Here is a 23,142-nt window from a genome sequence, read left to right on the forward strand (position 1 = left end):
GCGCATGAGAAGAGTCCTCGCGGCTCAAAGGCACTGAACTGAACACAAGGAAGTTGGAAGGGAAAGGAGAATTGGGGAGGATGAGGCTTGCTCCTACCCCACCCACGTGCTGACCCCCAGATGAAAGGCGGAAGGAAGCCCTTCCCTCCAGAGCTGACAGTTCCGCGTCTCTCAGGCCTCTGGTCCCGCGGGGTCCCCAGCCAGCAGCACCCTGCCCAGACCAAAGGAAAGGGTTTCCCCGTTCTCCCCAAAGGCAGCTTTAAACTGGCGCCCCAGCCCTGGCGAGGGTCGCCGGAACAGTCAAGCCGAGGCCCGGGTTCGGGAGAGCGGAGGAGCGGGCTGGACCGAGGCGCTCTAGAGCAGACGGGCCCCGACGGTTGGGGACGTTTCGTTCAGGAGGTGATGGAGCTGGGCGAGGCCTCCGGGGAGGTGCACGTCGACTGGTCGGAGGCGTCTCCAGCCGCCTCCTTGGGACAGCCCGGAGGGGCCGGGGGCACCCGGCCTCCCTCCCGCTCGCGCTTCTTCTGCTTCATGCGCCGGTTCTGGAACCAGATCTTGACCTGCGTCTCGTTGAGCTCCAGGGTGGCGGCGATCTCCACCCTCCGCGCGCGGCTCAGGTACTTGTTGAAGTGGAACTCCTTCTCCAGCTCGGTCAGCTGCCGCGTGCTGAAGTTGGTGCGGAGGCCGCCGGGCGCGCCCAGGCCCAGCTCGGACACCTTGGCTAGGGGCGGGGCGGGAGAAAGGGCCACGTCAGTGCTCTCGCCCCCCCCCCTTGCTCCCTCGCCTCCTCCCGGGCCGGCTCCGCACCCCGACGTCTGTCCAACTTCAGCTCTCCATGTGCGCTTGGCTCGCCAGACCCCCAAGGGGGCCTCCAAATTCAGACGGCCCTCCCCAACGCTTGCATTACCCCCACCCACCCACCACCCTCCAGAACCGGGTACTGAGTCTGTGTTGGGCAGATGGATGAGGAAGCGGGGTGTGTGGAGACTTCCTCTGCGGGGTAACCACACTCACTGGGTGGGGAAAGCCCAGCTGACCTGAGACGGGGCGGAGTGCTCTCACCTGCCCCCACCAGGGCGGCTCGACCTGTCCTGCCAGCCCGGGCCCGGGACACCCTTTGTGCAGGAGGGGCAGAGCTGCTTGGAGCCCGGGGAAGGCGGTGGCCACGCCTGACTCATACCTGTCTTGGGTGGGTTCCTCTTAACCTTCATCCAGTCGAAGGTCCGGGCTGTGGGGGTGCTGGGTGCTGACGAGCAGGGCGACTCCTTGTCCTCCGAGAGGAGTTCAGCATAGGCAGATGCGAAGCTCGCCGTCTGCTCGTTCCCGAAAGGGGGCTGCGGGGGAGGGTACGGCCCCGGGCCCGCTCCACCGGTTCCATAGCCGTCGGACAAGCCCCCTAGCTGGGCCCCATAGCTCGAAGGATGATAATAGCCTCCGTCTCCTTCCGGTTGGCCAAGAGGGTAGTACTGAGAGGGCCCATAGCTGGGGCTGCAGGCGGCCGGGGCGTACCCCGAGGTCCCGGAGCTGGGGAAGGGCACCCCGAGCGCCGAAGGCGGCTGCTGGGTGGGATAGCCTGAGTTCTGCTGGAGCGCGGGGCTGGGCAGTCCCCCACCATAGCGGGTCTCGCCTGCGTAGCTGTCAACAGCCGGAGCCGAGCTGGGGGGGAAGGAGGTAGGGGCGCTGTGGGCGCTGTAGGCGCTGGGTCCCCGGTTACAGAGTGGGTACTCTAAGAAGGAGTTCATCCTATTATAGTCCATGCGTGGAGGCCGCAGGAGGGTCGGCCCGTTTGGGGGAGACACCCTCTTGCCCTACAACCTTTCGGCAGTATGTCACGGCGCTGAAGCTTGCATCCATGGCCCGGCCCAGCTCGCTTGGGCCAGGGCTCCCCCAGGAAGGGGGTAGGGAGTGGGGGTGGAGGGGCGCATGTGATCTCTCCCAGGCCAATGGGCGCAGCGGGCCAGAGTTTGGCAGCCCCAGCGCCCATCCATCACCCCCCAAGCATTAGCATGACAAAGACACTTCAATCACCCGCAGCCCATCCATCTGAGAGCGACGTGGAAGCGTCAAAAACATCTTTCTTCAAAGACTTTTGGAAAGAAGGGACCAGAGGGAGAGGGGGTAAAAGTTAGAGGAATATTCAAGACTTTCCCCCCCTCCCAACCCCCAAGGCCTTCAATAGGCTCCTGGGTTATTAGATTTGGACAAATTCAACCCAGCTGCCCCTCACTCTTCCCACCCCCAAAGGAGCTTCCCCCCACCCCAAGACTGAGAGGTGGGGAATCCAGCCTCCTTACTTTGCGCAAGACTCCCACCCCTGGTCTCTGTCTCCCAATTTACCTTGGGGTGATGGGCTAGGACAGCGGGGGGGGGGGTATGTTATCTCGGGCCAAATGGATACCTGTGAAGGAAAAGGGTGCAAAACACCCAAGGGTGGGGCAGGGTCTAGAGTCTAGTGGAAGAATTCATTAACCGAGAGGTGGGAAACGCATTTCAGGGAGAAGGCAGGACGACAGAAATGCAGAGAGGAGGATGAGAAACGCCCCATTTCTCTCTCCCCCTCTCCACAGAAGCGCTCTCTCCTCATTCACACATCCATTTCTCTCCCTCAGCCTCACTTTATATTCTCTGTCTCAATCCATCTCTCCATTCGTCCATCTCTCTCCATATTTATACTCGTTCCCGACCTATCCATCACCTCATCTCTCTGGATGTATTTATCCTCTCCCTAGCCATCCGTAGCTGTAGCTGGCTCGCTCACTCAGACTCAAATAACTCCTTGTATCTCTCCAGAGCCACAATGGGCGCAGAGCTCGGTGATGTTTACAGGCGCAGAAGAGGGAAATTTTATTCTCTTTCTCCAGTGTTTAAAACTAGTGGAGCTAACTCTCGGAAACAAACTGAGGGTTGCTGGCGGGGAGGGAGGTGGGGAGATGGAGTCACTGGGTGACGGGCATTAAGGAGGGCGCTGCATGGGTGTTGTATGCAACTGACGAATCACTAAATTCTACCCCTGAAACTGATAATACACTACATGTTAACTGAATTGAATTTAAATTTTAAAATTTTTTAAGTAAAAAATAAATAAAACTAGTGGAGCTCCTGTATTCCCCTGGTTGCCTCCTACCCCTCTCTCCCTCACCGCCCTCCATCTCTTTCCCCTACCTTTCCCCCAAAAAAATCCCAAGCCTCAAATTCATAAATTCAATACCAGTTGTGTCTTAAAGATTAGTCAACTTTTCAATGAACTTTCTAGAATAAATTAAGGGAGTTTGCTTGGAGACTGGGAGAATCAGTTTAGAGGTCCTGAGGTTCAGGAGTGGAGCCTCACCGGTCTCTGCCCTGTGTGAATGTTGGGTTAGGGGTTGGGGGAGGGGAGGGGAACAGGAAGTGCCTCCTTCTCTCTCTTCAGACCTGGATGGGACTGGAAGAGAAGCTCTTAGGTAGAGCCCATTGATTCTCCTCCTCCAGACTCTGAGGACAACAAGAGCTTGGCGCAATCCAACACCCACACTCATTTGTAACCTGTCAGGGTGTCTGCCTGACCGAGGCCTGGGGCCGGGGCTAGGGCAAGTCCAGGAGGGCAAGAGTTCAGGGAGGGATCTCTGTAAACAACTGAACTCAGGAGAGGAAGGGAAGCAAGCAGGTGGGACAAGGACCGAGAGGACTCTCAAAGCTTCTCAGGTTTCCCCACCCCTCAAAGGGCAGGGTGAGTACTCCTCCTTTGCAAAGAACCCCAAAGCTCGCTCTCTCTTGCTCTCAGTCTCTGTGTCTCTCCATGTTTCTGTTTCCCATTTCCCATCATTTTCCTGTCCTTTAGAGTCACTTCTCTGGCTTTCTATCTTTATCGCCAGAATCACACAGTCTTTCTCTTCTCTTAATGACTGCGATCCTCGCTCAGCCCCCCAACTATGAAAGAACTCCAAGCTTTTCACAGGCCCCTTGCCCCTTTCCCTCCCCACGTGTGCTCTGCTTTAGACCCTGCTTCAGACCAGACCAAGTTGGGGGGGAAGGGGCCAGCTGGTAACTTCTTTAAGGGAGAGACAATAGGGGAGGGTGAGAGAATGTTCACTGCCAAAGGGATGAGGGCAGACAAAGGAAAGGAGAGTTGAGATGGGGGCAGGGGTGGCCTGCAGAGGGGTTGAAGAGAAAAGGAGTGTGGAGGTGAGAACAAGCATATTTCTTTCTATTTCCCCTGCTAGGGTTCCTAGATGTTCCTAACTTTTTCCTCTCACTTTAAGAAATTCTCCATGGAGGCCTTTGGAGAACAAGGGTTTATTTAGGGTTAGGATTTCTCTTCTAACCCCACATCTGATTGAGGCCTGTATCGGACCTGGCTGCCCTGCCTCTGAGAGACTTGAAGCTTCCTTACTCTCTACCTTTCCCTCAACCCAGAAAGAACTCACTTACCTCATCTGTTGCTTTTCCAATTAAGGCCACAATTTGAGGTCTAAATGAAGAAGTGAATTCCAAACCAGTTCCTTTGTTTTTAGGGGGGGGAGGGGCAAAGGAAGAGGGAGTGAGAGAATCTTAGGCGGGCTCCACTACCAGTGAGGAGCCCGATTCAATCTCACAACCCTTTGACCATGACCGGAGCTGATATCAAGAGTCAGGCGCTTAACCGACTGAGGGACCCAAGTGTCCTGTAAACTACTGTAATGAAAGAGCAGAAATGTGTTTGGGAGTTGGGGAAATGCAGTCTCCCTTGTAACAGCTGAAGTCACCGATACTCTATTATTAATGACTAAGATGCAAAGGGCTGGGGAAAAAGTGTCTTAAGGGATACTGTTGATTACAGGGATAGCTTTGGCCTCAGCTCTCCAAATTCCCTATAATCCTTAATGCATCCCTGAGTCTTGCTCCCTTCCCTTGTGTAGCAGAAAGATTAAAACTTCCCCAAATTCCTGTTGGCTCTCCCAGCCCCAGCAGAAATGACTGGGGAGAAAAAGTAACTTGGCTCTCTACATTCCCAAGTCCCTTCCTCCTTAGAAGAAACTTCCCAGCCTCTGGCCTTAGGAAAGAGTCTCTGGAGCCTGGATTCCTTGCTAAATCCACAGCTGAGGGGCCCCTGGGTGGTTCAGTCCTTATGGTCTGCCTTTGGCCCGGGGGGTGATCCCAGGGTCCTGGGATAAAGCCCCACATCAGGCTCCGTGCTCCGCTGGGAGCCTGCTTCTTCCTCTCCCACTCCCCCTGCTTGTGTTCCCTCTCTCGCTGGCTGTGTCTCTTTCTGTCAAATAAATAAATAAAATCTTTTTAAAAATCAATCAATCAATCAATCAATCCACAGCTGAGTACAAAACAAAACACAAACAAAGCAACCAACAGCCAGAGTAACCCATGGGCTATAGCATTTTCTGGATGACCAAATAAAGTTCACCAGAGAAGGTCTGGGTGGACCCAACAGCAAAGTGAAATAAAGTTGATTGATTTCCTCTTTTATATAACTTATTTAGATATGCAGGAGAGCAAGGACACCATAGGCATGTTTAGAACTGAAATTATCTTGGAGAGGTGCTAGTCCTTATCACACTGAGAATGCGGGGGGGAGGGGGAAACCATTCTAATCAGAATGGAGATGTGTTAGAAGTTTACACCTGATTCTGGCCTTTTCTGTGGTGGAAGCTGCTTCTGCTGGGGGCGGGGTAGCAGAAGCCAGCCGCACAGCTCCTTCATGAGGTCCGCAAGTGTCTCTCTGTCTGTTCTCCCCAGCCCACTTCTTGGTACCCAAGACCAAGCCCAAGATCAAAGGTTGGAACGTAAGAATTAAAAGCGCCATTCAGGGTTATAATTTTTTCTCCATAAGAGATAGCTATTTGAGAAGAGGATGGACTCGGAGTTCAGTGGTGTTTCTTTTAATACAGGCTGAGTAAACTGTCAAAAATATGGTTGAGAACCATAGACTGTGGGAAGACTACCAGTTTGGGAGCCAGAATACTTGGATTCAAATCCTTGCTTGGCCATTTCTTAGCATTTTGACTCTGGACAAGTTTCCTGGTCTTTCTGAATCTCGGCCTCAGAGAAGAATGGGTTTAATTCTACTTACCTCACTCATTGTTAGTAGGATTAGAGCAAACAAGAAAATATAAACAATAGAGAACTCTATCAAGGTCTGATTTTAACATTACATGCGCATTCTGAAATAGTATGAGTCAGTCTTCTGTTTTTTAATATAACTAGCATCTTAAAATATGGAAATATGTGATGGGAAAATAGCACATGTGCTATATTTTCATGTAATATATCACCATACATTATACAATATGTATTTTATCATATGCATATTTCATTGAGAATTGAGAAGTTTGTCTCTGTTTAGACAAAAGATTTTCTTCTAAGCTGCAGAGTTCTTTGGGAACTAAAGCCTAATATTATATCATCTATAAAGAACCCAAATGATTAAAATTGTAGCCGAAGGGTAAGGTTAGATATTAGCAAGAACTTCCCGATCTTCCAAATATTTGGAAAAAGTTTTCTAGGGAGGATGTTGTCTCTCCTTCCTTGAGGAACTTAGCTTAGAAACCGTCCTTCCTGGGTGGGAATAGGGGTTGAGCCTGACTTCTGTTTCTAGAGAGATTTCATCTGGACTGAAAGGTAAGTCAGAGAGTTGGAATCTTTCTAAAAGGAAAGATTAGAGTGACACGAAGAGTTGAAATAATTTTCTACTCAGTTGGGTTTCTCCGAGTGGGTTAGTTGTGGCCAAAATACACACTTTGGAAACTTTATAGAACAATGATCAAGATGAATTTGTACCCGGATGACTGTCCAGACTGCAATTTTTCTGTGGTGTTTGGAACTTAGAGAAGGTTTTAGGAGGGTTCTTTCACTGTGGTCTCTCTTCTCAGGAGGAAGCAGTCTGTTAGATCTCCTTCAGGCACTAAATATCTGCTTCCCAGCTGAGTGTGAAGAGGGGGATGGGGTGGGGACAGGAGGGCAGAGCTGAGCTGGAGAGGTCAAGGGAGCATTCAGGCCACCCCAGCCACAGCAGGTGGAGGGGATGACATGGGGGCCAGGGCCACTCTCTGCAAACCAAGGACATGTATTTGATGAGAAGGCTTTCAGGAAGATGTACAGGAGGGCCACCGATGCTTGTCAGAAACTTAGGGGGAAGGTGGGCAGGGGAATTCGGCAGGGCTGTTTAGGGAGACCCAGAATTTGGACCTACGCTCAGCAACCAGACTAAAAGGGACTTTTAAGGTCTAGTACACTGTGTCAAAGCAGTTTGGTGGCTCTTTTTGTATCAAATGCCCTACTGTTTTTGACACAAGAGGGAACCTAACCAAATGTTGGGGAAGGTGACGAAAGATGAAAGTCAGAGGAAAACTTGGTCGGGACACTTCTGAATACTCATAGCTACTGAATACCTGGCACATAACCCTACACCCAGTGACACGTGTGTTGGAAAGCTTTCTTTCCCTACTAGTTTAGATAGTGATGGGGGCATGATTGTTGGTATAAAGATACAAACTAAACCATGTTAAAATGGCTCTACCAGGTACTTGGGAGGTGGGCTATTGTCAAACATCAAAAGTCACCACCCCCATTTAAAGGCACAGGACACCAGCCATAATAAATATTTCATACGTTGTTTGTGAAGACTACCACGTACGCTTTGAGCATATGCTGATGCAGAGGACATTAGAGGCTTTAGTTCCTCCATTTGTTTTACAGATAGAGAAACTGAGGTCTGGAAAGGAGAAGGGACTTGCCCTGTCATGAGTTTAACTTTTTTTTTTTTTAATGACTCAGGGTTATCATGATGGCAAATAATTCCTCAATCTAATGGTCTTCTGCTTTCACCATAATATTAATGAGCCATCCTTCTTAAAAGATGACACACCAAGAGCAAGGCAGACTGACCAGCAGCTTTCAGGACTGCACTGAAACCTTCCCACTCCAACCACAGCCAATTTATAACCAGCCTGTGCTACAGACCACTCACACTTGGTCCTGACCCAAGAGGAGCCCAGGCCCCAGGGGGGGTGTCTGCTGCCTTATCTGGGAACCCCTTCCTCTTCTCCTTCCTTCTGCAAGGCCAGCTGGGAAAACTCAGGCTAAAGAGGATAGCCCCAGAGATGAAACAAGGAAAAAGAGCTGATTTGGAACACAGGCATCCCAAGCACCAGTCCTTTATGAATCCCAAATTACCAGGCATTCCTTTGATTTTGAAATTCGGTGGGGAGATTGAAAACAGGAGTTCTTTCCTTCTGGAAATGCATTGGCTCTTTGTTTTGCTGTGGTGGCATTGGAGATGGTGAGTTTTGTGAATATGGAAAAGGAGAGACCAAAAGGTTGGTGTGTTGCCTGTAAGAAGGGCTCCAACTCCTCTCTAATAATCAACCAAGGGAAATGCTGGAAAGGCTCCTGAGTCCCTGGATTGATTGCTTCCCACCCTCAGGATACACAAAGTGCCTTGATCCGAATAGGTAGTTTAGCCTTTGGCCGGACCCTCCTGGCCCCTCCACTCACTTTGGCAGGGAGGAATCAGGACTGGTGCAGCCTCAGGAGGGAGCTGAGATTCCCTGTCCTTTTGGCCACTAGTTTGAGTTGGGGAGGATTGGAAGGGAGCAGCCAGGTTAAGCAGGTCAAAAATTCTTAAGCATGGAGGGAAGGCAGGAAGCAAGGTGGCACTATGATCTAGTGGTGCTGCTCAAACTTTAATGTGCATATAAATTACTTGGGGATCTGCTAAATTGAGATTTTGATCTAGTAGACTTGAAGTGGGGCCTAGGAGTCTGCATTTCTAACTAGCTCACAGGTAGTGCTGATGCTGCTGGTTCCAGGAGCAGCAAGGCTCTTAGAGAACCGAAGCCTCAGAGGCCCCAGAGTGTTGCAGACCAAGCCATGATCCCGGGATGTGAATTCTCTCCAGCAGAGCAGATCCTGTATTTTTGGCATTGATGAAGGGTGCTCTCCTTTTGACCAAAGAAAGCTGGAAGGTGGGCAATTAGCAAGATCCTTCTGGTATTCTTGATCTTTGTAACAACCTGCTATAGCTGAAAGAGCATTTTTAATCAGACCAAATTATCTAGTTTGGCTGTCCATAGAAATCAAAGCCCCAGCTGAAATGTCTGTTTCATTTTGTTGGTGTAGAGATGGCTATGTGCTGTGATTTTTAAGATGTTAAGCACTGCCTATGGGCATATTTTATGGAGAAATAAACGCACAGCCCAATGAGATGTATAGTGCGGTTTTAATATATTGTATATTCGCTTATTTATGGGGAAAATAAATACACAAGCCAATAAGCTGTGTATTATTACTTTAATATATTGAATTTATTTCATACCTATATATTTTATGAGGGAAAATAAACTAATAAGATACATGATATTATTATAATAACACATCTAATTGTTCTATATTAATTTATTTATGAAAGAAATAAGTGCAACTTAACATGACATAAGATTATTTAATGCAGGAGATGAATTCTATATTAAGACAGTTTAAGGGATTAAATTCCAGCTGAATAAGATGTGTGCGTTTCCCACACTGAGGGACCAGTGAAAAAAATATGGGCGAGCCTGTCTAGTCCTATATGTCATGACCTATGTTGGCTCCCGGCTCTTCCTGACAGTTGTTGCCTCCCAGTGCCTGGTACTCCAAGTCCCCGTCCTGCTGGTCCAAGGGAAAGTCTGGGAGGCCTAGGAAACAAACTGCTTTCCGAGAATGGCAGCATCTGCCGGGGAGGTAACCCTGCGGTGTCTGTTTCTGAGCCAGAGAAATATTAAGTAAACCTAAGGAGGATGGATGGCTTTCCAGGGCCCTTTAAATCTCCGCGTTCCCCGGAACAAACCAGGAGGCAGATGGGGGAGATCGATCCTCGGCTTCCCGCGTTGCCGGGTTTGCGAGGAGCCGGGCACGGTGCGGTGGGGGACGGGAGACAGTGCGGAGAGATGGCAGATGAAGTTGTTGGTAAGACAGGTGGACTGCATTCGGAGAGAGCTCTGGCCGGCCTTCGGATCCAGAGCCAAGGACCCAAAGTCAGACCCGGCGAGGCCGACCCGGGCCTGCGCGCCCGCCTCTCGGCCCCTGCCCTGCCCGCCCCCGCGGGCTCCACGTCCACCTCGCGTCCTCAGCCTCCGTCGGCGGCATTTGTCTAACTAAAACACAAACCAAAAGGAGGCTCCCTGGCTCCCTTTCTTCCGTGGCGTCTGGAAGATCCGGAAAGGGGAAGGCGGGCGCGGGGACCGAGCCTCTCGAAGCGGCTGTCATGGCGGCCACAGCCTCTTCCCTCGCCCTCCCTGCAGCCCGGCCCCAGCGCCATTTTGAGCATCTTCCCCGCTGCCCCGTCGCCCTCGCGCTCTCCTCGCTCCTCCTTCCCGCCCCCGCCGGCCGAGCGCCTCCCGACGCAGCCCCGGCCTCCCCGGGCTCGCCGCTCCGCCGGCCGTCGGACGCTCTCCCGACCGCGAGGCCCTGGACGGGCCGCCCCGGTGTCCCGCCCCGCTCCATGCTTCCTGCGGCCTCCTTCCTTGCGCACTTGGAACCTGCTTCCCGAGAAAACCCCCGACCCCCGCTCGACGCCTGGGCCGGCCCACGTCCCCTCGCCTCGCGTCCCCAGGCTTCCTGCGTCCCCGGGGGGGGGGGAGAAAAAAGCCTTTCGACCCCGCTTGGGGCACTGAAGCGAGAAACCTGAGAAACCCGAGGACCCCTCCAAATTTGGCTAAACCTGTGCGCCTCCTGCCACGACCCCGAAGCCGTCCCGAGGCCTCCTCTCCTGGCACCCTCCTCTGTACCTTCTCCCTTCACCCGCCCACCTTTATTTCTAAGCAGACGCCCGGGAACACCAGCGCGGGGCCAAAGGCCGTCCTTTAGGAGTGTCCAGGTGACAGAGCTTCCAGCAAGCCCCCCACCCCCTCCTCCCGAGCTGCGGGCCAAGAAGCGGTGGCCAAACAGGGTTACTTTTGTACCACCCGGACTTAGCGGCCCAGGTCGGGCAAGCCGCGCACGGGTCCTGAGGGAGTGACGGCCGGCCAAGGGGGTTGCAGGGAAAGGGGCTGGGTCCCAACACAAACACTCATTTTCGTATTATAAAGACATTTATTTAATCTATGAAAATAATGTACAATAAATACTTTCCCCTTTTCCTATTATTAAAGAGTTTTAATAAATAATCTACGGTCTAAAACTTAAAAAGAGAGAGAGAGAGAGAGGAAAACAAGTTCCTCTTGTTCTCTTTTAAGAAAGCCCCCCTAGAGTTTAATTATTCCTGAGATTTCGTTGGAAGGAGTCTACCAAACGGAATTTTCCTGGGTGATTTTAAAAAGACGCCCGAGTGCCCGGTATTTTCGAGAGAAAAGAAAGGAAATGGATTAAACGCTAATTCAATAATACCTGAATTTTAGCAAAACACATAAAGAAGTCTACGCAACTTGGGGCAGGGGGTCCTCGGGTTTTTCCGCAGACGGCCGAGGGGACGGGGGGGGGGGAGGGCCGGGAGGAGGAAACAGGTTAGGGGAACTGCAGGTCGATGGCACAGAGGGTGCTGGTGAAGAAGTCCAGCTCCTCCTCGGAAAAGGGAACCGGGCTGTCGAGCGAGCCCCGCAGGCTCGGGGAGAGGCCTCCGGACAGATGGAGACAGGAGTCGGCCGCGAAGAAGTTGAGGTCGGGCAGGAAAGGCGAATCCTGCAGCTCCGGGAAGGCATCTTCCGGCAACGGCTCGGGCTCCAGCCTGGCGGCCGCGCGCAAACCACCCCCCACGCGAGCGGTCAAAGGCTGGGGGCCCTGGGCGCTCGGGGGGGCCGGCGCCACCTCGCGCGGGTGACAGCACGCTTCCCGCGCCGCCTGCGAGGCGGAGGGGCGGCCAGGGCTGGCCACCGGCTCTTCGGCGGGCTCGCCGGTGTCCTCCAGGACGCCTGCGCAGGCCGGCTCCCCGTCGGGCGGCTCTCGCTGCTGCGTCTGCCGTTTGTGCTTCATGCGTCGGTTCTGGAACCACACTTTGACCTGCCTCTCGGTGAGGTCCAGCAAGGCCGCGATCTCGACGCGGCGCGGCCGGCACAGGTACTTGTTAAAGTGGAATTCCTTCTCCAACTCCAGCAGTTGCGTGTTGGTGTAAGCCGTGCGCAGCCTGCGCGCCCCGCTGCCGGCGGGCTCCGGCAGTCCCGGGCCATCTGCAGGGAGAGCGGGCTGGGCGTCAGAGCGGGCCGGGTCCCCGGCCCAAGCTCATTCAGCCGAAGTGAAGACCACCCCATCCGCCAAAAACAACATCAGCAGTACCCCCCCCGCGCGCTTCCCGCCTACCCGAGCCGTTCGCTCCCACTGCTTTCCCGTTCTTTCCCGGCCCCCTCTCGGCGGCAGCCTCGGCCCGGGTCAGGGCAAAGCATTCAGAGAGCCGCCCACGGACCATGCAGGGGTTAGGGAGCGGCTCCCTTTTGCCCCCAAAACCTCAGAGCCTCCCTCCTGAGTCCTTGGAGTAGACCCCTCAATTCAGCACTTTCGAGCTCAACCCAGAGAGAGGGTTCATTAAGAAAGATTGTTCCTCGCCTCCTTTCCTCCCTTGCTTTCAAATTCCCCTCTTTTAGAGTTGGGGGAGATGGGGCCGAACCTTTTCCTTGCCCCCAGATTCAACAATCCAGTAACACCACTTTCATTCCTCTACACAGATAAAGGTGAAAACCTAAATCAAATCCTTTTCTTCTGGCAGAGAAAAAGCTCTTCCCCAACCAGCTTCCAGAATCTGCTATAGTGGAAAAAAAAAAAAAAATGCTGGCAGCGGCCAGGCCTGAACCCCAGCAGTATTTTCCGCTTCCTCTTCCCTGGAATCAACGGGGTAAGGATCCCCAACAAGCTGGCCACCTTTTCTACCTCCCCCATTGCTCCTTCTCCCTCTCTCTTCTAGCTGCCCCTCACCCCACCCCTACCCCGCTAACCGACCTGCTGGCGATCCGACCCCCGAGGCCGAGACGGAGGAGGCGGCCGGGGGAGACGAGGCGGATTGGCTGGGCTTCTTGGCGGATTTCTTCTCTTTCATCCAGGGGAACTCGGGGACCAGGGGGGCGGCGGGGAGCGGCGGCGGCGGCGGCAGAGCGGGCCCATCTTCGGCTCGCTTTTGGCTCCCGGGTCTCTGAAGGGTGGAGGCGCCGGGTTGGAGGCTGGGGAAGGTTTGCTCGAAAGGAGGAGGAGGAGGAATTAATGTCGACTCCTTGATTGATGAAGTTTGAAATGTCTCCAAGACAGCGGGGAAGGAAGTCAGACACTCGGCGAGCGATGGCTGGCTGTTTATAAACCCAATCTCCCTCTCAAATTCAAAATTCATGGCTTTCAATGGTGGGGGAGGGGGCCTGCTGGGGGGGGCGTCAGGAGGGAGGATCGGAAGGGACCCCCCCTCCTGCCCCCCCCAGGTTTATGTGATGGAGCGATTTTGGGAGGGGGAGATTTCGCTCTTTCTCTCTCTCGCTCTCTCTCGCTCTCTCTTTTTTTTTTTTTTTTAATTTTGGGTCTTTATAATTGTATATTGCTGATAAATACAAGCGTATGGGGACTCTCTCTATTAAACCCAGGACTCCGGCGAAATTGCAGGGAATTCATGGTCACGGGACTGGCCTCGGCCAATCGCTCGTCTGGGCCTGGTGGAAAACAGAGAGCATTATTTGCTTTAATTGATTCAAAAACTCTAGAGGACCACGACCTGGACACTGTGAGCCCCAAGTCCTACACTCCCACTCCCCAAAGCCTCCCTTTCTCCAGAAAAGCTAGAGGAATCTTTCTCTCAACCCCTACAGAGGATGGGAGGTTCCAAAGGCGGGGAAACAAGAGAATATAAGGGAAAAGTCTTCCTCTTTTACAAATATTTGTAATAAAATACATTAATGCTTTCTTTACAATGCCAGCACCGTTTTCTTCCCCACCCTTCCCCCGTTAAAAAAAGAAAAAAGAGGGAAAAAAGAAGGAAGAGAGAAAGCTGAGTACGGATCTCAATGTGGGAGGAAGAGGTATAGAAAGAGGCTTCCATCCTTTGGGAAAGGTCAGTGTTAAGGTGCAATAAGGAAGAGAAGAGATTTACAATCACCAGCACCACCATCCCCATCCCACCCCCCAAAAGCAACAGATAAATCTTGGAAAATCGACAGGCACTCCCAGGCTGACACAGAGGAGTGAGATAGATGGTGAGGGGCCCTTTCGGGCCTCTGGCCGCCATAGCTGTGTGGTCCCAGTTCCCTCCTCTGCCCAGTGTTTGCAGCACTGCCCCCTGCTCCTATGCCCACCTGCCTTCCTCACCTGGACTCACCATCTCACTCCTTTTTGATACCCCACAACGGACAGGGTCTAAGGTGCATGGGCTCCCATTCAAGCCCCAAGGCTGTATCTGCATCTATACCCAGGGACATGAACGAAAACGGACATAGTCCGATTTAACTTAGAGCACTCTCAAACTCAGGTCAATTTTGGGGGGCAGGATTTCCCTCCCAGGACAAAGATTATCCCCCCTCCCATTTTTGCCAGTGTGCTAGTATTAAAAAATAATAATCATCCCCAGCAAGAAAGAATTCTCTGAGCATGGAGGGGGTGAAAACAATGAATAAGGAGATGATGTTCCATTTCTGGCCCCCAGGGGAGATTTTTTAAAAATTTATTTTGAGGGGATCAGGGTAGTCTGAACTTTAGGGAGTGTTGTGATTTGCTGCAGAGAGGGGACACAAAACTCAGGGCCCCGAGCAATTGGTGGGAAACTAGATCTCAAAGCAGAAAATGAAAAGTCGATCTGGGGGAAGATTTTTAAATAAGTGGGTCAGAGGGACGGAGAGGAGATGAGGCGATCAATCTTAGCCCCCTGACAGCTCCCTCCGAGGGCATCAAAGAATTCGGCTCTTTGGGAAAGCAGAGGGAACAGCCGAAATTCCACATCCCTTTAAAAGGCCTGGGGGTGGGGGTGATAGCAAAAGAGAAAGGTGATTCCGGGAGAGTGGGGAAACAGATGGGAAATGGGGACAGAGGGAAGGACGCTGAGTTGGGTGGAAAGTTTGGAGAACTCCCACGGCTCTGGCCTCCCCTCCCCCTCCTCCTCTCCACCGCCCGGCAAGGAGGAGAAGGCTGGTTAGCAGAGAAATGGCAACTCAGCCGGGAGCTGGAACTAGAACCTTTCTGTCAATGTAACAGCCGCGTGGGTGGCGGTGAGTAGACATGCGCGTGGGTGGCAGTGAGTATTTAAAAAGGCCAGAGGAGAGCCAAGAGGGAGAAAGGGGATTTGTAGGTGGGGGCTGCAGGGACAGAGGGTGGCCGGCTTTGGAGGGTTCAGAACAGAGAGAGCTGCTCTGAACTGGGCAAACTGGCCGGAGACCGTTGTGTCCCACTCCACTCCTAAGAAGACAGTTTTTGCCCTTTGGGGGTGGGGATGGGGTGGCGTGGGGTGGGGGGAGGGGCACAGAAGAATCCGAGTAGAAGTTGTCTGGAAGTTGTGCAGTGAGGCCTGAAAGAGGGTTCTCCCTCCGGCCACCCCCTTGAGAAGCCCTGGAAGTTTCTTCCACAGCCTCTCCAGCTGGCTGCAGGGTGGAGCGCTTCTCTAGGCACCAACTCCGCCGAGTCTGTCCCTGCAGGAAATACGGCTCTCTTTAACCCTGCTGACAGATTTTACGGCCAGATTAGAGAAGAGCAGAAAAGTTGGGTGTTAAAAGGGGCCAAGAGAGCCCTCCTTCCCAGAGACGCGCCTTCCCGCCGCCTGTTGTGCTGTGAGGCTTACAGCACAGATACTCCCCCCTCCCCACGACTTTGGCTGCTTCCCTAGCGCCTGGAATCTCGCAGAAAGAAGCGTAGAAGACACCAAGCCAAGTGGGCCCTCATTTTTCGTTTGCAATTCCAGCTTCAAGCCAAAGATCTGTTTTTCAAACTCAAGCTAAATTCCTTCCCTTGGCCTGCCTCTCTCCTGCTAGATAAATAATCATCCCCTCCACCCCCAGAGCCAAACATGGCGCTTCATCTAGTTACATCATTCAGCAAATGTTATTCAGGGAAGAGGAAGAGGCAAAGACAGAAAGAAAGAAAACCCTTGAGCGTTATTTGATCCCAGTCAAACTTTGCACGCTCTACGCCTTTAAATTATAGCCTGACCCGATGCTAAATTGCTTGCTGCATGGATGAGCCGAGTCCAGTTAAAATCCTACTTGGTGGGGGGGTGGGGGGGAGGGTGTCGAATTCAGGTTGCTTTTTTATTGTTATTTATTGTTGCATAAAGACTGTAATTACTAACCTTGGACTGCCAGGATGCAACATAAAAATGAAAATCAGCCCTCGCTTTAAGGCTGAGGGCCTGGAACGAGTCTTCACTGACGCTGCCCCCCCCCATCGCTACCACCAAATATATGCTCCTAATTAAGCAGTGCGGGCGCATCGCTTACAATTAGAATTATGCAACTCTTCAGCGCAGCCATCGCTTCTCTTTCAACGAATTAGCTCCATATTTCAGCCGCCCTGTCTCTTCGCTCTTATCGGCTCCAGCGACGCGGCGGTGACATTTCATCTTTGACAGACCCTCTCTATCCTCGCTCCAATGTGATAAAACTTTTATGGAACCACGACTAAGAAATGAAGTTTTCCCAAGGATCGTGGAAACGGAGCTGCACATTAGCCTGGGGACCATTTTATTTACGCTTGGATCCAACCGCTTCTCCCACCCTCCTCCTCTCCCCCTTCCTCGGCAGGGGAAATCAAAGGCGTCTCCTCTCCCTCCGCCGCGAGTTTTATTTAGTGATTTAATTTCACTTTAGTTTTAAGGTTTGACCTGAGAAGTCTAGGCCTTAGATTTTTTTTTTTTAAATCATTTTCCTTTGTTTTCATTTTAGACCCAATGGTGGTTGGGCTTCGGGTCACGTGACTACTTCTTTGTAGCTCCGGAAGAGAACTGTGAAGTTTAGGTTGCATGGAAGAAGCAGTAAACGGCCAGATTTTGTTGCTGTGGTGGTGGTGGTGGTGGTGGTGGTGGTGGTGGTGGTGGTGGTGGTGGTTGGGTAGGGGGTGGCCAGGAAGTTGTGGCCAAAGGAGCAAGAAGACAAAAGGTCAATGAGAAAAACTGAGAGGCAAGGAAGCCAAACAGAAAGGCCTCAAGAGAGCACCCAAGGGTCCTCCTCCCCAACCCCTGCAACTTGTTACCTAAATCTTAGCTAAAGAAGTTGGCAGAACGTTCCAGGCCCGGGGCATGGCAAGGGGCGGGGCAGGGGGGTGCTGCGCCGTGGATACAAAAGCCAGGATAGGGTCTTCACCGTCCTTCTTTCCTTGGGGGAAATTTGGCAGTCAGCAGCCTAGCTCTGCTATCTAAATTGGACCATCAGGACAAGATAAAATTGATAACAGAAAGTTTATTCAAGAATTGTTTGACAGACAACCCTTTCAAGTAAGGAAAAAAGTAACTACGGAAGACCAAAGAAAGTTCCAAGAGGGAATTAACTCTAATTCTACAAATTCAGGACTATACAGTGACAATAGGAGCTGAGTTCATGCCTTTTAGAACTAATTACAATTGCTCATAAGTACGAGTTTAACATAAATCTACAGCTCTTTTCTAGAGTACAATAATAACTAAAATAGCTGGTTTTACATGACAGGAAACACAATGTCCTTTATAACAAGTAAATACTAAAAAAGTACAGTTTTTCCTTTTTTTCCCTCATATAAATACATAATGTAGGGGGATAAATAATACAAAAAAGAAAATATTTTAACAGGCTATAACCAATAAATATATATGAAAATGTTCACTAGAACACACACTTTTTGAGCGATGCTGGATTCCTGCAGGCCCGGGCATCTCTCACGGTTGTTTTTATATCCATTAAAATGTAAACTCTAAGTGCAACAAAAGTGTCCTGTCAGGGGGTTGAGCAAGGCGCACAGGCCTAGCTGCAGCCCCTGCCTGGGACAGTTTGTTAAAATATACCCTGTTTTCACGTTAAGTCAAGAGAGCAACAGAAGAAAAGAAAAGTGTAGAACCTGGTGTCACAGATTGCTTTCTGTGGAGAGAGGGGGATGGTCCTGGAGCTGAGATGGGAGGCAGCAGAATGGGCAAACCTTCGGTCCTGACACCTTGCCTGCTCTGACCTCCCAGTTTCCATAAAAGAAAAAAATATATATTTATAATATAGACAGCTCTGACTTTTCAGGATCTTTCACCATCCCTGAGCCCTCTGGAAACTGTAATAGATGGGGGCGGGGTAGAGATATCAATGTCCTAAAGCAGAAAATATGGGCTCCAAATGGAGGGAATGCCCAATAAACCTCAAATAGATGGGAAGAAACTTGAGGCTTCGTGGAAGTGAGAGGGGAGCGTGCTTTGTGCCCTTGGTTTTGAAATGCGCTTTTTTTGTTTTTTAAAGGAGAATTGCAAAGGGAAAAAAAATCAAGATTTGGAGGAATTACCCACAGAGATGGAAGGTAAGTTGGTTGGTTGGTTGGTTGGTGATGGCCTAGCCATCTTGTCTGTCTGTGTGTGTGTGTGTGTGTGTGTGTGTGTGGTTTTTTTTTTAATGTGCTTCTCTGCCTTGTTTCCCTATCCCCTCTTCCTCCACGCCACTCGGGAGTGTGGAATTCCAGCTGGGTCTTGCTGGAGGCCTAGGGCCCATGGGGTCACCTCCACAATCTGCTGTGGATTCCTCTCCACCGGGTTGGCAGGCAGATGGAACAAGGACTGGGGGACCTTAAAAAAGCAACTTCTCAGGCCAGGGGGAGGGAAAGGAGCTCCAGGCCTGGTCTTCCCAGGAAGCGTGGCTATCACCTCCTGGCCTCCTCTGTCAGACCTCCAGGCTGCCCTCCCAGCGCTCCGCGGCCCCGCGCCCCTTCTGGCTCTTACCCACCCCATGCCCTCGCCCCTCCGCCCTCCCTCTCCCATCACAGGTGTGTTAATTTGGGCGCTTCTTGGATTCTACCCTGAGGAGGAGGCGCGTGGTGAGAGGAGAGGTCTGTGTAGGTCGGGTGGGGATCGCAGGGTCCGTGGTGCTGGTTGGGGGCCATAGGGGGCGCCCCATTGTAGTCCAGGTTCCCCGAGGGGTGGTGGGAAAGGTGGTTGAGGCCGTAGAGGGAGGGGCCGGCAGGGGGCGGCAGCGGATCCGCATAGCCGCCCCCGCCCACGTACACGGGACTGCCCTGCATGGTGGGCGTCCCGTAGGCGCCCCCATTGGCTTGGAGGACGTGGGGCTCGTAATCGGGCGCCGGGGTCGGGGGGTACTTCTGCGGGGCGCCGCAGCCTTTGAGAGGGGGCTGGTAGTTGGAGGGCAGAGCGTAGGCATTCTGGTGGGCTTTGCCGAAGGCGGGCGGGGACGGGCTCTCGTAGCTGGGGGTCATGGGGTGTAAGGCGTTCATGAAGCCGGCCGTGGACTGCATGGGCTGCGGGGGGCTGCCGGCGGGGGAGGGGCCCCCGGACGACGAGGCCAGGCCCTTGGCCTTCTGGTCCTTCTTGTACTTCATGCGCCGGTTCTGGAACCAGATCTTGATCTGCCGCTCGCTGAGGTTCAGCAGGTTGGCCATCTCCACGCGGCGCGGCCGGCACAGGTAGCGGTTGAAGTGGAACTCCTTCTCCAGCTCCACCAGCTGCGCGCTCGTGTACGCCGTCCGCGCGCGCTTGACGCGCGACCCGGGTGTTTGTCCTCCCCGTCCGCTCGGCCGCAAGCCAAGCGCCCCGCCGCCGCCGCCGCAGCCCTCCGCTGGATCCGAGGGGGAGGGGTGGGAAGGGGACAAAATGAAATAAAAGATAATTACTGAACACGCCGAAATTGAATGCATGGTTTCTTAATAAATCCAGGCCTGGACTCGGAGCCCCCGCCGCCCTCCCCTTCTCGTCTCCGCCTCCTCCTCACCACCCCCCCCCAACGCCCGTCGCATTAGCGGACACTCTATAATAGTGGCATTTATTAAGAGACCTGTTCTCCTCTTGCTGCCCCAGCTTATGAAAATTTGATCATGTCACGCAGACAGAGCCGCATGGCCATTTATTTAGAGCTGGATTTTCTCGCGCACGCTTTCTCCCCCCATCCCCAATTCCAGGGTCTGGGAAGACCTCCACACCCCCCCCAACACACACACACACACACACACACACACACACACACACACACACACACACACTTCCCGCCGGGTCCTGTGGACAAGGTGGGCGGCCAAGGAGAAGCCCTGGGGGAATCTGGACATTCGGGGGCAGGGCGCGGAAGTGTGGCTCCAAGAGGCTGCTTTGCCTGGAGGCCGGGACCTCGGGCCGCCCGAGCGATTGTGATTAATACCACAATAATCATACTTAATAATAATCAATCGTCGACGACCCTGCATCTACCGGCAGCGTCTCGTGGCTCGGCGGCCTTGCGAAGGGCTGAGGCTAGCGAGCACCTGGCCTTCTGGAGCGCTCAGCAGCTCAGGTGGAGGGAGAGGTGTTGGCGGGGTCAGGGGTCATCAGATGGTGGGGGGTACGGGCAAAGCGCCGCCGCCGCCGCCACCTGATACTGTTCCCCGGCCGCCGCCCGGGCGCCTAGGGGCTGGGTGCTAGAATAACAGTGACATTCCTGGCCCTGACAAAAGCTGACGACGAGGAAGGCAGAGAGCCGGTACCTGTGCCGGGGGAGCTGTTTTTCAGCTTGGACGTTTGCCTTGACTCTTTCATCCAGGGGAATATCTGTTTGGTGAGGGTGGAGTTGGAGCCGGGAACGCACTTGGGGGTACCGCTTTTGCCGGGCCCGCCCCCATTACTGCTGTTGCTAGTGGTACTGGTAGGTGCGGCGCTGGGCGGGGGTGAGCCGGGCGGGGCGGGCAGGGGCTCGGGGGCCAGGCCGGGCCTCATGCAGCTGCCGTTGAGCTCCTTGCTCTTGGCATGCGGGGCGGCGTTGCCCAGGGACTGCAGCGAGCACGCCGAGCGCTGGTAGTCGCCCTCCAGGTGCGTGGCGGCCTGAAAGGGGGGTTGGGGGGGACCGTCGTAGCCGAAGCCATTGCTGCCAGGGTACGAGGAATAGCCTCCGAAGAGTGCTGCCGCGGCGTTGTCGTAGTAGGTGGCTTTCTGCATCGCTGGGCGAGGCCCGGGCAGTGGGCGGCAACTTGCAAGAGCCTGATACCCTCACGACCGGACATTGGCACCCGCGGGGGTCACGTGAGGCGCCGGACCCCCCCCCCCTCTCCTTTCTTCCCCCCTCCTCCCGAGTCCGTTGGGAGCGGCTGACCTGCGGGGTGAGAGAAGAGACACAAGGGGGAGAAGAGGACTGGGGCTCGAATCCATCTTAGGAGCTGAAAAGGGAACTGACATCAATAGGGTTTTTTTTTTTTTCCTTCTCCCCCACCCCAACATCTTCAAAGCAGATGCTGAGGCCACTTTCTTGACCTGAAATGGGTTTTTCTTATTTCTTATTTTAATTTTAAAGAAAAAGCCCACCAGTTTTTATTTCCACTTCTACTCCTTTGGGGACTGCCTAGGTATAGAATCTCACTACGGCAAAGGCCATGGCTTCTCTCGCGCCTCCGTGCTAGCCCCTGACCTCTTCCTCCTCCCTCTCCTAATCCCCCCCCCACCAACTCTGGGATAGGGTGGCTCAAGGAGGGGGGGACTAGGAGACTCCAAATTAAAAGCATCACCAACACCCTCCTCTGACCTGAGAGGCCTCCTGCCTCCGCCTCCCTCCATGTCCATCTAGGTCTCTCACCCAGGCAGAGTTTAGCCTGGAGAAAAAAAACCAGAGGATCTCCTAAAGAGACAGGAAGGAGAAGCAAGTTGCACAGGGAACCTTCTCCTGTGAGGAGCCTTCTCTTTCCCCTCCCACCTCACGAAGACAACAACAGCCTGACCTAGAAACTTCCTGAAGATTTTGAACCTCCAGAGCCAGCAGAACCGAGCCTCCTCCATGGCCCTGCAGCAGGTACCATCACCTTCAGTCTGAGTCTCTGCTCAGCCAAGTCTGGGACCCAGCAGCTAGCAGCCCCTATGGGGCCCCCAAATGGAGCAGGATTGTTTCCATTTCCCTGGCCCGACTGATGGGTGCAGTGACCATTTGGCCCAGGTCTCTCCCCGCTCCATTTTTTTTCATCAGACCTAATTTTTTTTCCACCCTTTTCCTTGACAGTCCGAGGGTGGCTGATTGCTCTGTTCCCTTTGATTTCTCCAAAAGAAGCAAAGAAGAGAGAAACTGGATAACTGCTGGACTTTTCTACCAAGAGATTCGAAAGTGCTTCCTGAATGAGAACATCTTTTCCCAGGGCAAAAAAGAAAGTCAACAGAGCAATCAGAACAATATTATTCTCTGGGTTGGAAACAGGGTACCTTGTTTACTGAAGTTTTCCAAGGCAAAAAAAAAAAAAATCATTGTTTTAATGCAGACTCTTCAAACTGCAGAAAAAATAAATCTTCAAGCTGTCATAGGATTTTGTGTATTTCTTCTAAAACTTCTGACTGCATTTTTTTTTCTCCCTGTCTTCCCGCATCTCTCACCATCGCATTTCATAAAACCTCCAGAGTGACCCTGTCTTCTGACATGTGAGTTTGGACTACTTAAATCTCATTCAGCCCAGCTGGTCAACTCCAAAGAAAACTAAAAATAGGAAAATAAAATAAAAGGAGTGCAGGTGAAGGAAGTCCCTCCCACACATAAATCCCCTTCTTAATGGCACAGATTTACACTCAAAAGGGAGCCAGGGTAGACCTGAGTTCCGATTGGTTTCTGGGAAGAATTTGTTTCTGGGAAATACACATGGGTCCGTAAAGCAGCAGGTCCTTGCAGGGAGGAGAACTGGAGTTCAATTGACCAGGCTGACCCAATGCCTTTATTATTATTACCATTAGCCTCTGCTGATTTAACCAAAATTAGCTCGGAGCAGCCCTGGATGAAGGGGGAATTAATTAACAGGCATCAGTTGAGTTTGTTATTAATAGATAGAGAAGAGAATGAAATAAAAACGTTGGAAGGGGTTGGCTGGCTGGGCCCTGGCTTTATTTAGTCTAAATGATTGTTCCAGCAGTAATGATGATGATGATGATGATGATGATGATGATGATGATGATAAAGCAATAATCTGACTAGACGCCTGGGGCCGAAATTCCTGTCGTTCCCCCTGCAATAAACCTGCAAACCATCTCAGGACAGAGGCCAGGCGAGTGTGGGAAGCGGAGAGGCCAGAGACGTAACAGGAAAGAATGGAGACTCCGCCGGCGGCGAGAGACGGCCCGGAGGTTTGTGGACCGAGCTAGCCCCTGGC

General features: G+C 52.7%; 3 protein-coding genes and 2 long non-coding RNA genes across 6 annotated transcripts; 2 read left to right on the forward strand and 3 right to left on the reverse strand.

The window, feature by feature from the left end:
• Positions 1–392: 392 nt before the first annotated feature.
• On the reverse strand, positions 393–1,757 carry HOXB1 (homeobox B1). The gene is made up of 2 exons (XM_008688313.2): positions 1,181–1,757; positions 393–721 (listed from the first exon to the last, which is right to left on the reverse strand). Exons 1-2 carry the CDS (start codon positions 1,755–1,757, stop codon positions 393–395), a joined length of 906 nt encoding a protein of 301 aa, XP_008686535.2.
• A 9,266-nt stretch (positions 1,758–11,023) lies between these two features.
• On the reverse strand, positions 11,024–13,447 carry HOXB2 (homeobox B2). Its single transcript, XM_040640751.1, has 2 exons — positions 12,871–13,447; positions 11,024–12,107 (listed from the first exon to the last, which is right to left on the reverse strand). The coding sequence occupies exons 1-2, from the start codon at positions 13,250–13,252 to the stop codon at positions 11,449–11,451; spliced, it is 1,041 nt and encodes a 346-aa protein (XP_040496685.1). The 5' UTR covers positions 13,253–13,447; the 3' UTR covers positions 11,024–11,448.
• On the forward strand, positions 11,911–13,800 carry LOC121105014. Its single transcript, XR_005837435.1, has 3 exons — positions 11,911–11,997; positions 12,641–12,766; positions 13,497–13,800. It is a non-coding gene; the product is annotated as an uncharacterized LOC121105014 (long non-coding RNA).
• A 955-nt stretch (positions 13,801–14,755) lies between these two features.
• Positions 14,756–19,492, forward strand: LOC121105013. 2 transcript variants are annotated; one of them, XR_005837433.1, is made up of 5 exons: positions 14,756–15,107; positions 16,773–16,861; positions 18,300–18,357; positions 18,817–18,879; positions 19,406–19,492. It is a non-coding gene; the product is annotated as an uncharacterized LOC121105013 (long non-coding RNA). The 2 variants fall into 2 exon arrangements; XR_005837434.1 differs by lacking the exon at positions 16,773–16,861 and having other exon boundaries at positions 14,757–15,107.
• HOXB3 (homeobox B3) lies at positions 18,811–21,544 on the reverse strand. Its single transcript, XM_040640752.1, has 2 exons — positions 20,518–21,544; positions 18,811–19,622 (listed from the first exon to the last, which is right to left on the reverse strand). The coding sequence occupies exons 1-2, from the start codon at positions 20,963–20,965 to the stop codon at positions 18,811–18,813; spliced, it is 1,260 nt and encodes a 419-aa protein (XP_040496686.1). The 5' UTR covers positions 20,966–21,544.
• Positions 21,545–23,142: the final 1,598 nt, after the last annotated feature.

Source organism: Ursus maritimus, unplaced genomic scaffold (genome assembly GCF_017311325.1).
Source record: "Ursus maritimus isolate PB19 unplaced genomic scaffold, ASM1731132v1 scaffold_24, whole genome shotgun sequence".
Lineage (NCBI taxonomy): Eukaryota > Metazoa > Chordata > Mammalia > Carnivora > Ursidae > Ursus > Ursus maritimus.

Coding starts and splice junctions, on each gene's coding strand:
- HOXB1 (XM_008688313.2), bottom strand. CDS start 1,757: ATGGACTATAATAGGATGAACTCCTTCTTAGAGTACCCACTCTGTAAC. Junction 722..1,180: donor GAGGAACCCACCCAAGACAG/GTATGAGTCAGG, acceptor CCCCGCCCCTAG/CCAAGGTGTCCGAGCTGGGC.
- HOXB2 (XM_040640751.1), bottom strand. CDS start 13,252: ATGAATTTTGAATTTGAGAGGGAGATTGGGTTTATAAACAGCCAGCCA. Junction 12,108..12,870: donor GGGGGTCGGATCGCCAGCAG/GTCGGTTAGCGG, acceptor CTCTCCCTGCAG/ATGGCCCGGGACTGCCGGAG.
- HOXB3 (XM_040640752.1), bottom strand. CDS start 20,965: ATGCAGAAAGCCACCTACTACGACAACGCCGCGGCAGCACTCTTCGGA. Junction 19,623..20,517: donor AAACAGCTCCCCCGGCACAG/GTACCGGCTCTC, acceptor CCTCGGATCCAG/CGGAGGGCTGCGGCGGCGGC.